Below are 15,988 nucleotides of genomic sequence, written 5' to 3'. Positions count from 1 at the left end.
GTGAAATCTGAGCGTGCAGCCGCTCGTCTTTGCGTCATTACGTCACGTCTGTAACGCAATGTTGATGTTTTTAACATTAACGATTTGAAAACAAAGTATAACAGTAATAAGAATTTGCACAATTTGGCATGATCCGAGCTAATCATCATTGGCAGTGCGATTTATTGTAGGCCTAATACTTTTTTCCTCAGTTGGTAAGATCAAACATGGCAGACATGTTACTTAATTGTTCAGAAGACGTTTTTGTTCAAATTCTTATTTTGGTCATACTTCCAAGATGTAGAATCTGTGTTTCCAAAGTACAGTATCCACACCGATGTGGTGACTGACAGCTAACATTAGATTCACTGAGGAGCCGTGCCGATGCACAATGCACGTAATGATAATAATTCTGCATATAACTGCAATTGCAGGTTTCAAGCAGAGATGGCGACAAAGAGACAAAACTTACAGACAGCTGCTTTAAGCAATGTTCTATTGCTTGTTTTTGGTAGCACGCAGAGGGCCATGCATATTAGGCAGATTAGGCTCATCGACGTATATATTATATACTGCAAAAATGTATTAGTATTCAAATCTATGATTTGGACTTATCCTAATCTTGCATAATAAATAGTATGGGTAGTATATGAATTCGGATATGGCCTCAATCTTGAAAAATGTGCAGAGTGGCTTGTTTTTAGTATATTTCATTGATTTTCTTGTGACCTAAAATGTTGCATTATCTTTGTTTATCAAACACTAACGGTCTCAGACTGACAGTCTACAGAATGTAGCCAATCACTAACACAGAACAATGAAACCTAAATAAAGGCTGCTTTTGAAAGGGCTGACCTTCTTATCAGGACAGTACAGTTTTGAATCTAATTGTTTTTTCCCAAGTTGGTTATAAAAGCGGGTAAACCGCTCGAGAATTATATTTAATTTGCTTACAATATCATTTGTTTAACAAACCAAATCGACGTAATAGTGTGGCGCTTTGTTTATTTTAGGGTTAAAATGGATTTTGTTCTCTGTGTAGAAAAGATTTTGTCTGCAGTTTGGTATTTGTTAGTCTCACACATTGTTGTCTGCATCCTTGATTTATGTGGTTTAAGATACTATTTTAATTGATCCCCAAGGTTTCCTCTTTGATCTGATCTGGAGCGCTGAAATGCACACAATGTTCTTTTAAACTCTAAGGAATCAATCTGTGCTGCGCCCAACAACCTCTCATTTGACTTTTGGACGATAATAATAATGCAAGTAAAGGAAAACACAAGGGTTTTACTGGGAATATCCAAAACAAAATAAAACAGCAATCAATCTTATGTCTAGTCCAGTGATTTGCAACTGGTGGGTTGCAACCTAAAAATTGGTCACATGTTCATTCTGAGCAGGGAAAAACTTGTTAAATTCAAATAGTAAAATGCAACTAACCATATAATTGTGCATTCACTGAAAGAAATGTATATGATAATATATGGTTTAGGATTTACTTTGAAACAATTTTCACTCAGAAATTGCTAGTATTTCACAAATAATAAAGACATGGCAAGTAACACATTGAATTAAACATGAAATTTTAAAGTAGGAAGACTGAAATAGTATTTATTTGTAAAACATACTCAAAATGAATGAATTTTAAATGTTACAAGTGTATTTAGGCATCACAGCATTATAATGTGCAATTTGAAAAATTATTATTAATTTTGAGATTTGATAAAGATTTAAACATTAATTATTAAAATAGTGTTTTCAAATATTCACTTTAAGTGAGCATTAGATGAAGGTAAATGATGACCGATATGGTACCAATGTACTGTATTTCATATCTCTAAGTTTGTGTGTCCAGTCAGACTCTATGGTATTTTGGCACAAGTTCACCTGTAATTTTGTAGAAGCCAGTCAAGTTAGACAAATGCCAACATGGACAGGTTGCGTGACATGCCCTCATGAACAAAATGCAAGATGAAAGAAAATTTGAAACAAATGGATAAACATGGTTTGTGCTGATCACAGTGTGCTTTGTGTGGTGAATTATTGGCTGCTGAGAGCAGAAAACCAACAAAATTCAATTGACATTTAGATATTTAGAAACAAAACACTAGAACTATAAATACTGTAACTCATGCTTCTGCTATTGTTTATGCACTTACAAAATTGTCAATCTTCATAATCAACCTGTCATATCAACAAATTTCAATGTTTGATTTAAAAGACATTTTTATTTAATTTTGTACAATGCTGTAAATAATTTCGGTTCTGTATTGATGTCCAGTGTAAAATCATGGTCCCGAAGTTAAACCAGAACCATTCATCTTTTCATGTCATATTCTGACTCAATACAGCTGTGCGAATGACATGTTATTATTCGAATCAGACAGTCACGGTCTGAGAGTGCTTCGACCGTGTTCTCTTGCACTGAAACACCCTGCCTGTGTGTCTTTCTAGCATGTTGGCTGTGATAACATCCTGGGCTCAGATGCCAAGGAGGACAGATGCCGTGTGTGCGGCGGGGACGGAAGTACGTGTGAGGTCACCGAAGGACTGTTCAACGATTCGCTGCCCAGAGGAGGTCAGGAGGTCACTGATTATACACGCACAAATAACACATTCAGCATCTTACAATAAATTGGCATGCATTGTCATGAGAATATGTTGGAAATGACCTACTAGGTCTTTCAAATTGGTAAGTATTTGGTTGGTGTAACACAAATCAACCACAGCGTTAGTTCAGTCAGGCCACTTAGGCATAGCGCAGCGACCAGCGTATAGCCAAAGATAACTTGTGATCAATAAACTCAAAGTAACTTGCCAAAGTGGTCCTGTCTGAAATATTCCTACAACATAATATTCAGGGGGTCATGAAAGTTTTGTTAAATTGATCAAAAAAATTCTGGCACTGACTGACAAATTTAAATGAAAAAAAAATAGTTTTTTGGCATGGCAATAGGTATTAAGGGTCACATGAGGGGCAAGTAAATAGAGAAGATATTTAAAGGTGCCATCGAATTGAAAATTGAATTTAACTCGGCATAGTTGAATAACAAGTGTTTAGTACATGTAAATGACATACAGTGAGTCTCAAACTCCATTGTTTCCTCCTTCTTATATAAATCTCATTTGTTTAAAAGACCTCCGAAGAACAGGCGAATCTCAACATAACACTGACTGTTACGTAACAGTCGGGATCATTAATATGTACGCCCCCAATATTTGCATATGCCAGCTCATGTTAAAGGCATTACACAAGGGCAGCCAGTATTAACGTCTGGATCTGTGCACAGCTGAATCATCAGATTAGGTAAGCAAGCAAAGACAACAGCGTAAAATGGTAGATGGAGCAATAATAACTGACATGATCATTGATATCATGATATTTTTAGTGATATTTGTAAATTGTTTTTCTAAATGTTTCGTTAGCATGTTGCTAATGTACTGTTAAATGTGGTTAAAGTTACCATTGTTTATTACTGTATTCACAGAGACAAGAGCCGTCGCTATTTTCATTTTTAAACACTTGCAGTCTGTATAATTCATAAACACAACTTCATTCTTCATAAATCTCTCCAACATTAGCCGTTAGCCATGGAGCACTATCAAACTCATTCAGAATCAAATGTAAACATCCAAATAAACACTGTACTTACGCGATTAGACATGCTGCATGACGAACACTTTGTAAAGTTCCATTTTGAGGGTTATATTAGCTGTGTGAACTTTGTTTATGCAATGATAGAGTCGAGAGCTCGAGAGGGGGCGGAGAGTGCGAGCAATCAAAGGGGCAGCAGCCTGAATCTGCCCATATTTAATGATGCCTCAAAATGAGCAGTTAAAAAAATTAATTAAAAAAATCGATGGGGCATTGTGAGCTGCAACTTCACAGACACATTCAGGGGACACCTTAGACTTATATTACATCTTGTAAAAAAACGTTCGATGGCACCTTTAAGCTTTTGGTAACACTTTACAATAAGGTTCATTAGTTAAACATTAGACAATGTATTAACTAACATGAACTAACCATGAACAATACATTTGGTACTGTATTTACTAATGCTCGTTAACGTTAGTTAATGGAAATACAGTTGTTCATTGCTTGTTCATGTTAGTTCACAGTGCATTAACTAATATTAACAAAATTGTAATAATATATTAGTAAATTTTGAAATTAACACTAACAAAGATTAATAAGTGCAGTTCATTATTAGTTCATGTTAACTAATGTAGTTAACTAATAACCCTTACTGTAAAGTGTTACCGATCTTTTATTAGATCGCATTTATTTTGACTTTGTAGCTGGGCTTTAAAGTGGACTTAAACCTCTGTTTTAGGGGAATTGACCCTGCCGTCAAGATCCATGTTGCTTTGGATATTTGAAGTTTCTAAATCCTTTAAAAAACATAAAATACAGTGTGGCGAAATCCACAGGCCACTGCTGAGATGTATGGAACAAGAGGAGCACGACGCAGACCAATCTTTTCCCTCAGAATCCCATTCCAGAGAGCGCGCCGCACGCCTGCCAAACGCGACAAGTTTTTAATCGCTTTCCACTAGAGAAATCCCACTTGAAGAAAGCACAGCACAAGCGAGTGGAGGAACGCATTGTCTTTTTGGCAGTGGCTCCTGTCAAGGGGCCAGCGGGGTGCTTTGGCCAAGCTCGACATTTTTCATGGAAATGCAGTGGGGTTTTTTTTCATCAGACATCCATGATAAAGCTTTTGTTTTTGGGTCAAGAAACAAGTTGTCAAAATAGAAGCGGTAACACAATATATGAGTATTAATTGCATCATCCAGTGAGAGAATCAATAAAACTTCTAATATTGCACGCATTGTCGGGCCGCATCCAAATGTATTCTCTGTAGTAAGGGGCTGTTTTCTCCTTTTAAGGTATAGCTGGTAAATCATCTAAAACTTTTAAGGGGGAGTGAAGTGTACGGTGTAGATTCTTCTCTTGTAATGAATTCGCTGTTGCTAAGTTAGTTAGGTTTTCTTTCAGCATGCTGGGATTCTATTCAAATACAACTGCATGCTCCAGGTCTGTGTGGTTTACATGAAATACTAGATAAACAAAAAAATAGCCATACAGGTTTAAGGACAAGGACAAAATGAAGAAGTTCTTGAAAGTAAAAACACTGGGGGAAAAAGTGTGACTTTTCAACAACATTTTTTTTTTAAACATTTGTTTTGTTAGCAAATCTGCAAAATTACACAATTTTCGAAACATTTCTTGATATGTGATACTATGGCCAAAGACGCTGTAGTACATTCAAAGACAAAAATCCAGAGAGAGTTTTACAGTATACTAATGCTAATTGAAGCACAACCTGCTAATTTAATAACCATTGCTAAAAATAAATATACAGACAGATGTTGGGCAGACACCAACATGACCTAAATATAATGTCATTGTGGTTTGCTGCAACTGATGCCAAAAAATGCTGCTAAAACAAGATCTACATGTATGCAAAATAGTGCCATTCTAAGTAAAATTCAGGTTTTGCTTTATTTTATTTTATTTTTTTAATGAAGATTTATATTTTGCAGGTTACATGGAGGTCGTCCAGATACCAAAAGGATCGGTTCATATTGAAATCAGGGAAGTGGCCGTGTCAAAGAACTACATTGGTGAGTGTTTGTATTTATCTTTTTGAAACTTTGTTTATGAAAGCATCCGGGGTACCATCCTTGATCTCAATTCAAATGCCCACACTATCTTCTTCCTAAATGAAAACAATTCGGCCATGACAAAGTGACACACACATTCAAATCTGTGTTGGTGCTGCCACTCACTGACCCAGAGAAAGCAGTTAAGTTTAGGTAATAAAACAGATTCACAAACAGTCTTTTCAACCACACAGTATCGTTATTTCTGTACTACATTAATTCTTATTATGACAGAACTACTGTAATAAAAGTTTACAGTTCAGATATAAACAATGATTTCTACACTAGCGTTTAAAATAGAGCAAATCACCTTTTGAAAGTAATTTGACTTAAAAAAAAAAAGATTGTATTAATTACGCCATTATGCCTGTAGGTGGCAAAAAGTGACTGTTAAAAAATGTACTATCATTGAATCATTCATTCAAGAACAGTGATCCATCCTGTAATGAAACAAGTAAAGTATTTAGTCAGTGAATCATTCATTCAAACCGATTTTGTCAAAATAATTCATTCAAATTAAACATTTTTAAATAGACTGCAGCAATTAACATTTTGTCTGAACCTCTAGTAAATTACGTGTTATTTTGTTTAGTTGTCTGTTCAGAATCGTGGGAGAATCACAATCTCTATTTGAAAGAAAAAAATAATAATTCTCAATTTATCCTGAATCGTGCAGCTCTACTGGGTACAAAAGTGGTGAAGTTGTTTGTGTTAGGCCTTTATTGTGCGTGTAAATCTGGATCAGTCTGACAGCCATCCTCGCTCTCATGTTCATTGTCTTAAGATGGGCCTTTTGTCTTTTCCCAACCGCAAGCTGAGTAAAACCATCATGGTTCCCAGCCATGTAACTAATTAAAACAATCAAAAAAGCGGGTCCAATTAAGTTGTTTTGAGTGCGAACATAAATATAGCTTGTGTGTATGACAGCTTGTTGGGTTTTGTTGTCTATCATGTTGACATAGAGGTTTTCTCGCCATTTGAAAGGAAGATAGTTTTCTGATGTTCTGGCACAGAGTGGCTGACATTAGCAACACATTAAGGAAATAACAAAACCCTTTTTTTTTTGTATGCCATATTTGTGGAATATAAACACATGGCCCAGTTTAAAATGAATATCTTTTAAAAATGCCTTGAGACCCTCTCCAAATATTTGTCTAATAATGAAAGCATGCTACAGAATTGGTTAATTGATGTTTAACATCAGTCATTTAATTTCAATTGTACTTGAAACAACTTGTCTTCTTATCTCTCTGGTTGGTTTTGTCCAATGTATCATATAACTGACGGCTTAAGGGCATAAAATTCGGTCATCATTTACTCGCCCTTGTGTCATTCTAAACCCATATGTGATGTTTTTTCTTTCATGTAACACAAAAGGAGATGTTTTGAAGAATTTGTACGCAGCTCTTTCCTATATAATGAATGCAAATGCATTCATATTAAAACTTGCCATTTCACTTTCAGTTATGAGACCTACAAGAACCAATCAGTATTTTGCATCATTGATTGACATACAGTACGTAACCTGTCACAACACATCTTGAAACACCAGTTTAAAGTTTAAAAATGTGAATTCTTTAATTTTTAGTTAATAATTACTTAGATTTTGTGTGTTTTCACAAAAATCTATCATGGCTTTTGTACAAATCATATGTACTTTTTTAGAATGCTTTTTGGAGCAAGTCACTAAAATTTTTCCTTTATTCTTCCATGGGGAATAATTTTCAGTTTTGTTTCAAGTAATTCACAATTTATAATGGGCTGTTTTTGGCTATTTTAACCAAATATTTTTCCCAAGAAAATATTTGGCAAAAATGTTGTACACCATGATGGAGTGACTTGCCCCATGTCTTCATCTTCAATGTGAGTGTTATTCATTTAAAGAAGTATTAAAAAGTACTGTTCATTTCTTTGTTTAAATCTTCAAAAAAAAAAAAAAAAAAAAAATACTTGGTATACCTTTAGGGAAAATAAATGGTGCCAAAGTCCTTTTGAAATGGAGCGAGTAAAAAAAACACCAGAATTGTTTTTCTACAATTTGGCTCCATCTCAATCAAGACGTTTTTCTACAATTATGCTTTAAGAAGAGATCTTTGTTTTGACAACTGAGCAGTTATGACATTTGTGAGGAAAGCAGACTTTTACCTGAACTTGGTAAGTTAGATCTACAAGCTGCACTGCGTCTGAAAGCGCGAGTGAAAATTGCCCATGACATCAGGAAGCCTGAGCTACTTTGTAAGATGATGCTCGTCATGTTGACGAATGACAGCGATGACATCACCCTCTCAGCTTGGCAGCATCTCACTCGTGTCGGGTTATTAACTGGTGCTCTCACTTGTCACAGCTTTGAAATCGGAGGGAGATGACTATTACATCAACGGAGCCTGGACCATTGACTGGCCCCGCAAATTTGACATTGCAGGAACAGCCTTCCATTACAAGAGGCCGACTGATGAACCCGAATCGCTAGAAGCTCTAGGGGCCACCACTGAAAATTTGGTGGTTATGGTGAGTAGATTTAGATCCTTATATATTTACAATGAAGAACACAGTAGTGTCAGTAGTTCTAGTGTTTTAGAAGTATATGCCAGAGATTTGGCCTGGCAGGTCGTTCAGATGCTCAAGAGACACGCTAAAGCACTTGTGTTTTTTGAATCTAGCTTGTGTCATGTCCCTTTCCCCTCTGTTTGACCTGTAGTTTCCTGATATCTCTCCACTTTCCTTAGTAAAAGTGACATAAAAAGTTATTTAAAAATAAAGTTTAATGTAAAAATGCATTTTATGTCATGATTATTGTTTTAAAAATACATGACATAGTTTTGACAAATTTTATGTTCTGTAAAACATTGTATGGCTAGTGTTTTAAAACACGTAAAGTTGTGCATGACAATTATTAGTGTGCCAAAGTTTGTTTAATCAGCTATTATTTATTATAACACAAAGTAGTCTGAAAGTAAAAAATGTATTTATTTGTGAGCCAATGTTTGTTTAATCAGTTAATAGCTACAAAGTTGTTTGGAAGTATATACCGCAATTACTTTTGTGATAATGTTTAATTTGTTAATCTAATTTTTAGTAAAGATTTAATAAAATGTAGTTTTACGGTTATTGTTTTACAAATATGTAACAATTTAAAAGTACGTAATGCAGTCTTATTTGTGACAATGTTTAATGAGCTATTTTACTAAAATTTTAAATAAAACAAAAACATTCAATAATATTTGGTGTGACAACATTTGTTTGTTTAATTAGTTTAAAATGTCTCAGTAAACATAGCACACACACACACACACACACTATATATATATATATATATATATATATATATATATATATATATATATATATATATATATATATATATATTTTTTTTTTTTTTTTTTTTTAATTTATATCATCATTTAAAAGTACAATTTTATTAGATTGGTTTTACATAATTGGACACAATTTACATTTCAGCTACAATGTAAAATTACTATTTTTATTTTTTGTTGTTGTTTATGTAAAACATTAATGCAATTTTAATTAACTAGCTAAACCATTTAAAACGGTGTCACAGCTGTGTCATTTTTGTTTAACATAAGAATGATAAAGTTAAATAAACTAGAATAGGCTATTTTACAACAATTTAGACCTTTCCTTTGAGTTATTTTCAGACTATAAAAGCTCATGTAGTAAAGTCACAGTAGTGATACTGTAGAGCAGGCTTGTGTTTTGAATGCACAGTTTGAAATTGTTTGGCTCCTTCTAAATAAAGTCCACATCTGTGTACAAACCTCACATGAACTCTAGCTAGCGGTTTCAGACTTAACCGTTATATATGTTTGCACTAAAAACCCCTGTCTGGCCAAATGCGAGTGCTCATGTGCACATGTTTTAGCACGCGTGTGTGTGTTCATTCTGAAAAGCCCCTTCTCGGCAACCACAATCGCTTTCGACTGGACAAAAGTGCTGGAAATACCAGGCCTGGTTGCAGCACCGCTGGAAAACATACAAGTGGCCAATGCACCACAAGCCATTCCATTGTGGCCCACACTGGTTAATTTCACTTTCCAATTTATAACACACACACACACACACACAATTATAGCTCTCTGACTAAGTAATTCAGGAATAAAGCTGATGTGATATGCTAAATATGTGCTCGTTCAAGCTGAACTGAGGTTGGGCTCATCCAAAATATCTCCTCTTCCTAATGATTTGATTGCTCTATTCCATACATTTTAAAGACCGCAACATTTGTCTTTTTGTCACTAATCCAAGACCAACTTACTCTGCCAAAATCCGTGATTAAGACCATGGAGGTCTATAATACCTGGAGAAATTCCCATTCATCTCAATGACAGTTGATCGGTTGGCATATCCAGCCTTGGAAGAATGCAACCTGCATCCAGGTGAATTTTTCCAGTGAATTTTTCTTGTTTGAGTCAGGCAGGCAGGGAAATTATATTGCGACAACGTTGATTGGCTGATGCCACCACAAGAATGTGCACAGTCCTGCCATAAAATACTCTAACATCCCAGTCTCTAACATCCCATCTACTATAATCTAAATAACTGAGTCAGTCAATGTGCTATTTGCAGAAATGTTGGGGAAAAAACTAACCAGGTTGACCCTGGCCTCTTTGTTAAGCCTGTGTATTAGCAACAGAAAAGTAACCCCTTGTCCATTTTACATGTTACAGGTGCTACTACAGGAACAAAACCTGGGCATCCACTACAAGTTCAATGTGCCCATCCAGCGTACAGGAAGTGGGGACAATGAAGTGGGCTTTTCCTGGCACCATCTGCCCTGGTCTGAGTGCTCAGCAACATGTGCAGGAGGTAAACCAATCAATTCCTCACATCCTTATTTAGGAAGCCTATTGTTACCTACTGATCAATAATGAGAAAATGTGAAAAATAATTGGATGGACTGCCAAAAATATGTTCTTGATATTGTCCCCACCAGGCTTCAGAAGTAGTTTAAAGGAATAGTTCCCCCAAAAATGAAATTCTGTCATCATTTTACCAGGTTACACAAAGGAATATATTTTGAATAATGTATATGTCATATATTTCTAATCAGTTACAGTGAACAAGAACTGAAATTTCAAGCTTCAGAAATGAGTTTGAAGTATGCATGAGAGAAGTAGCAAAGTACTTAAGTACTGTAATTATTTTGGTACTTAAAATTTGGTATTTATGGCCCTGTTTATACCTTGTATAAATATGCATTTTGGTTGATCAGATCACAAGTAGATGAGGGAGACACATTTTAAGGTTTATACCTGGTGGGCAGGTAAATGTATTGGATCTAATGGACGAAATAAGCTGACGCAATTTACATGTGAAAGCGAAATTTGGGTCTTTCGCTTTAAAGTTTAAATCACATCGGGCTAGCACACTTCCCATAATGTTTACATGTTAGGTCAGTAGGTGGAGAGTATAGCGGTCTTTTGTGGCTGTTCGAACACATTCGACACATGAACGTTTACACCACAAAACCAATCAAATGCGTTCTCGACTGCCTCTGAAATCGGTCGAAAGTTGACAATCTCAAAACGTTTTAGACGCGTTTACACCTGTATTTAGTCGTCCAAATTGTGACAAATGCTTCTTAATACCAGGTGTAAACAGGGCCTTTACATTTATAGTACTTTTGTGTCATTTTTGAAGCATAAAAGCTCTATTTTTCTTTGCTACATTTTTATTTTGAACAGCATTGGTTTGGAAATGCATGCTGGTGTTTTCAGAGTCATCTTTTCTATATTACAAAAACATCCTACAGAATGATTGTATTTTTGTATACAAAATATTTATTTTTATCTGACATATGACTATGGTTCACCAATTTGTGCCGCCAACGTACAAGTTGTGCAGTGAGCAGGAAGGCTGCCTCTTATTTCAACATCTGAATGTCATAACCACATGTAAATGTGAGCCCTCACCTCAAATATGACCAGACTGTTCAGGCTCTTCTGAAATAAATGGCTTTCTTACAACAATAAATAGTTTTCCTCTCTCCTTTTTTCAGTTATGGCCATTGAAAACATTCAAAGCACTTGTTATATTTCACAAAAAAATGCAAGCATTGCAGGCTAGTCCACGGAGGGTTTTCACAGAGCTTTGCAAACTCCACCTCATTTGTTGCTCAATTCATTTGAACACATTTCAGTTTATATGGAAATACCCCAGGGCAACACTTATGTCATTTGTGAAATTTTGTGTTATTAATACAACTCCCGGCTGTTCTGTTGGCAAGCCACACAGGGAGCCTTTGAACACCAAGTGAACTGCCATAAAATTCAGCAATATTCTTTTAGAAATGATTTGTGATTCAGATGCTTGGACTTGATTGCTGCTTTTTTACAAACTCCCATTAAATTTCAATATTGCTGTCTTATTGTTTTGATCGTTATGTGCAACAACACTGATAACCGTCTTAAATCATGAACTGATGCCATGAGATTTTACATTTACCCCCTAGTTTGGTTTCAGAGAGTCAAATCGGTATTAGTAAAATCTCTTTTCTCGAAAGGGGTCATTGAGCTCCCACCAAAGTATTTAGTTATTTCGGTTACCCAGTCAAGAATGCCGTACTGGCAGCTATTAGATCCACCTCACAAGGTGGCCTTGCACGCTAGCCAAGCTTGGCATAAACCAGCTTAACTGGAGGCTAATGTCTTTCCTTATGGGCCCCAAAGAGCCCAATGGCCTCTAGCACTAAACATACAGCATAGTGCACTACTCTGCTATTACTGTGGTAATGCTCACTTTTCACAACCAAGAGCCAAAGAAAAGATTGGCTTCTCTGTAAAAGTCATTCACTAAGACACTCACTTCAACCGAGGCATTTACACACCTAGATATAATATGGAGGGAAAATTAATATCACCTCTGTGCCTCTATCTACACAGAGTGCTCTGTCAGCAAGTGGACCCCTAGAGAAGAGACACAGAGCTAGTTTAACCTCAGGGACCGATGCCGACCACACAGCGCTTTGCGCACGAGCTGCTGAAGTGTCAAAAACGATCTTGCAGCTGAAAGCGTGAGGCATATGAATGAAGTGATGTTTTATTGTCTTTTTGCAGGCTCGCAGAAGCAGGAGGTGGTGTGTAAAAGACTGGATGACAATTCCGTGGTCCAAAACAGCTACTGTGACCTGGACAGCAAACCGCCAGGGAACCAGCGACCTTGTAACACCGAGCCTTGTCCTCCAGAGTGAGTATAGAAACTTTGAGATGTACTGATTGGGGGAAAAAACAACAACAAAAAAGTTAAAAAAAGAAGTTAATATTGTGATATATTTTACATATAATATTGTCTGTTTTTGCTCAGTTTTGCCAACAAATATCACCTATAACAGCCAGAGCAGAACTGTTGTGCATCTCCGAGCAACACACAGCAGTGTTAAATTTCTGAACGAATCCACGTTTTGAGTGAATCAGTTGGGTGAATTCAGTGGCCCATTCATAAACAGAGCCATTTACTTAATTCCTCAGTGAATCAGCTGTTTGAACAAATCATTCGGGTAAACCAATAATTCAATGGCTCATTCATAAAGAGAGCCATTTACTTAAAGTGGTGAAAATCAAGTTTTCAATGTGAATATGCATAAGAAAAACCTTGTGTAAATTCATAAATCACATCGTGTAATTAATTAGATTAAAAATTTTAATTGCTTGACAGCCCTAATAATTATACATTGCATAATTTAAGTATAGTCTATTTATAATCATTAAATCATATCCAGCTGGAAAACAAAACAAATATACTGATTAAAAGTTTTTTTATAATTTTTTTTTATTTTATTTTTTTATGACAATTTGCACAATTTTCTTCTAAATTACTCTAAATTACTAAGGCCCCCAAAAATGTAATTCTCAATACTGCGATGAAGTATTAAAAATCATTCTGCCAATTTTTTTTTATTATAACAGTATCAACAAAATTCAGTACAGTGAATATCACTGTATCATTATATATACTTACAAATGTATTTTACAATTGTACTTTACAATGCAGATAATATATCATTACTTATTGCATCATGGCAATGACAATGAGATGTTTGCGCATTACATCATGTCTTGAACCCTAACACCTAACCCTAACCTAACAGTCTACATGTTGTTGCAAAGTTACTTATAGTTAGTAGAATGTCTAAATTGGACCATCAAAATAAAGTGTAAGCAAAATCTAGTTTTTTAAAACCATTTTCCTTGTATATAAATATATAATTTCCCTAACATGCAGCTTGTACTCTAGGTTTTGCTCTCTTTGTGAGCTTATAGAAAAATACAGAAATTTTATTCTGTTTTGAAGAGCCTTATCAAAATAGTACATAGCTGCCCAGCAATAGGCGCAAAGGGCCACAACCCGTAATGTTTAATTTGTCTTCATAGCACCCCAGCCATAAAGAACTTCTTTGAAGACAGCTTAAAAACTAAGCAACATGATTTATTTCTTCATATGTTGCCTATTTTCATTTGGACTTTGGTGCCAAAATCCTAAAGGCATCCAAAAAAAGTATGAGTGATCACCTGCGTTTAATTGTATTGGCTTGCAGAGTTTATGAACCCTCAAGGGACAGTATCCATAAACGTGTGTGGAGTATGCGTGTGTGTGGCGGCCAGACGTACTTAGTGCTCATTTTCAATGGGGCGAGCAGCTGAGCAAAGATCACTTGTGTGTGCAAATTTTAAATTGGAAGGAGGAATTAAATGGTTTTGGCCTCCGCGGTCCTGCATCTTGCCAGTGGAGGGTTTAGTGAACCTGAACCCAAAGATGGGCATCGCTAATAACATCATCTAATATCTATTTCCATCTCCACCTGATGTCAGAGGAATGCAGTCTCCGGCCCAGAAAGGGTCGTAATGGTCATTTGAGAACACCCTGTTGTTTTTGGGGAGGTCATTTCTCTCTAATGATCTTGCAGATAATGACAGATTTTATTTAATTAATAATTTATTTTCAGCTTTAATTTTATTTTACTTGTAATGTTTCATAAGACACATCGTCCGTGGCTTTATCAGAGCATCGCCAAGAGAATGCAAACAAACCGCAAAAAACTTAATTCAACCGTAACAAATGATAAAAAGAGACGGTTATATAAAATGTCTGTATTCCACAGCCCAGCTAAAGTGTAGGACTAATTTTGCCAAAAACTAAGACAAATTGAATGCAAATTTGGAATTGTTGTTGCCATTGTGTGGAGTTCACAGGCGTTGAACTGTAATAAAGTGTATTTGCAGGGTCCAAAAACCAATTGAGAGTACAAATATGGTTTTGGCGAGTAAATAAAATGGCGTTTCAGGCCATTTATGCCAGATGTTTCTCTTCCTGGTAATTTTAGGCCGCTATGTGGCAAGACATTATTTGCATTAAGCCCCTGAATCTAATATATAAAAATCAAAATCAAGATCTTGATGGATTTTTTCAAGGTTGCATTTCACTGAGAGATTGTAAATGGAGCTGTGAGTGACAAAACAGTCATTGCAAAGGAATATCTGTTTATTTTATTGTGAAAAAAAAAAAAAATAAGTTTGGGGTTGGTAAGAATACAGTAAAAACAGTAATGTTATGAAATATTTTTACAGTATAAAATAAATGTTTTCTATTTGCATATGAATGAAGCTGAATTTTCAGCATCATTACTCCAGTCTTCAGTGTCACATGATCCTTCAGATATCCATCTGACATGCTGATTTGCCCTTAAGAAACATTTCTTATTTTTATTTTTGCGAAAAGTGATTTTTCAAGATTTTTGATGAACAAAGTTAAAAAGAACAGCATTTATTTGAAATAGAAATCTTTTGTAACATTGTAAATTTCTTTACTTTCACTTCTGATCAATTTTTTTGCATTCTTGCTGAATAAAAGTATTAAAAGGTTAGTTCAGCCAAAAGTGAAAATTAATTACTCACCCTTGTGTTGTTCCACATCCATAAGACCTTTGTTCATCTTCGCAACACAAATGAAGATATTTTTAATGAAATCCGAGAGGTTTTTGTCCCTCCATCCAACGCAACTACCAACAAATTGACAAATTGAGGTGAAACCACTAGAGTCACATGTAGTACTTTAATACTTCATCTGACTCCAGTGATTTAACCTCAATTTTATGAAGCGACACAAGTGCTTTGTGCAAAAAAAAAGAAAAGAAAAAAACAATTTACCACTTTATTTACAAAATAATATTATTCAAAGCATGTTAACGCAGCAGTCATCTCTCTCATGAACACAAAACGCATACGTCATTATGCTCTCGTGAACACTCGAGCATGAGCGTTGCAGATCAATATTTCCTTAAGTAAAGTGGTAAATTATGTTTTTTGCTCAAACAAAAGACTCACGT

At 35.4% G+C, this 15,988-nt stretch overlaps 1 protein-coding gene across 1 annotated transcript in view; it reads left to right on the top strand.

The window, feature by feature from the left end:
• adamts6 (ADAM metallopeptidase with thrombospondin type 1 motif, 6) overlaps nt 1-15,988 on the top strand; it is a 96,705-nt gene that overhangs the window by 65,221 nt on the left and 15,496 nt on the right. The window contains exons 16-20 of the mRNA XM_067395681.1: nt 2,434-2,557; nt 5,530-5,610; nt 7,994-8,157; nt 10,335-10,473; nt 12,723-12,852. Of these exons, the coding sequence (XP_067251782.1) occupies nt 2,434-2,557; nt 5,530-5,610; nt 7,994-8,157; nt 10,335-10,473; nt 12,723-12,852 (638 nt within the window). The remainder of the gene's footprint in view (nt 1-2,433; nt 2,558-5,529; nt 5,611-7,993; nt 8,158-10,334; nt 10,474-12,722; nt 12,853-15,988) is intronic.

Source organism: Chanodichthys erythropterus, chromosome 10 (assembly GCF_024489055.1).
Source record: "Chanodichthys erythropterus isolate Z2021 chromosome 10, ASM2448905v1, whole genome shotgun sequence".
In the NCBI taxonomy this organism is placed as follows: domain Eukaryota; kingdom Metazoa; phylum Chordata; class Actinopteri; order Cypriniformes; family Xenocyprididae; genus Chanodichthys; species Chanodichthys erythropterus.
Note: the sequence above shows the minus strand (reverse complement) of the source record. Positions and strands in the feature narration are given on the sequence as shown.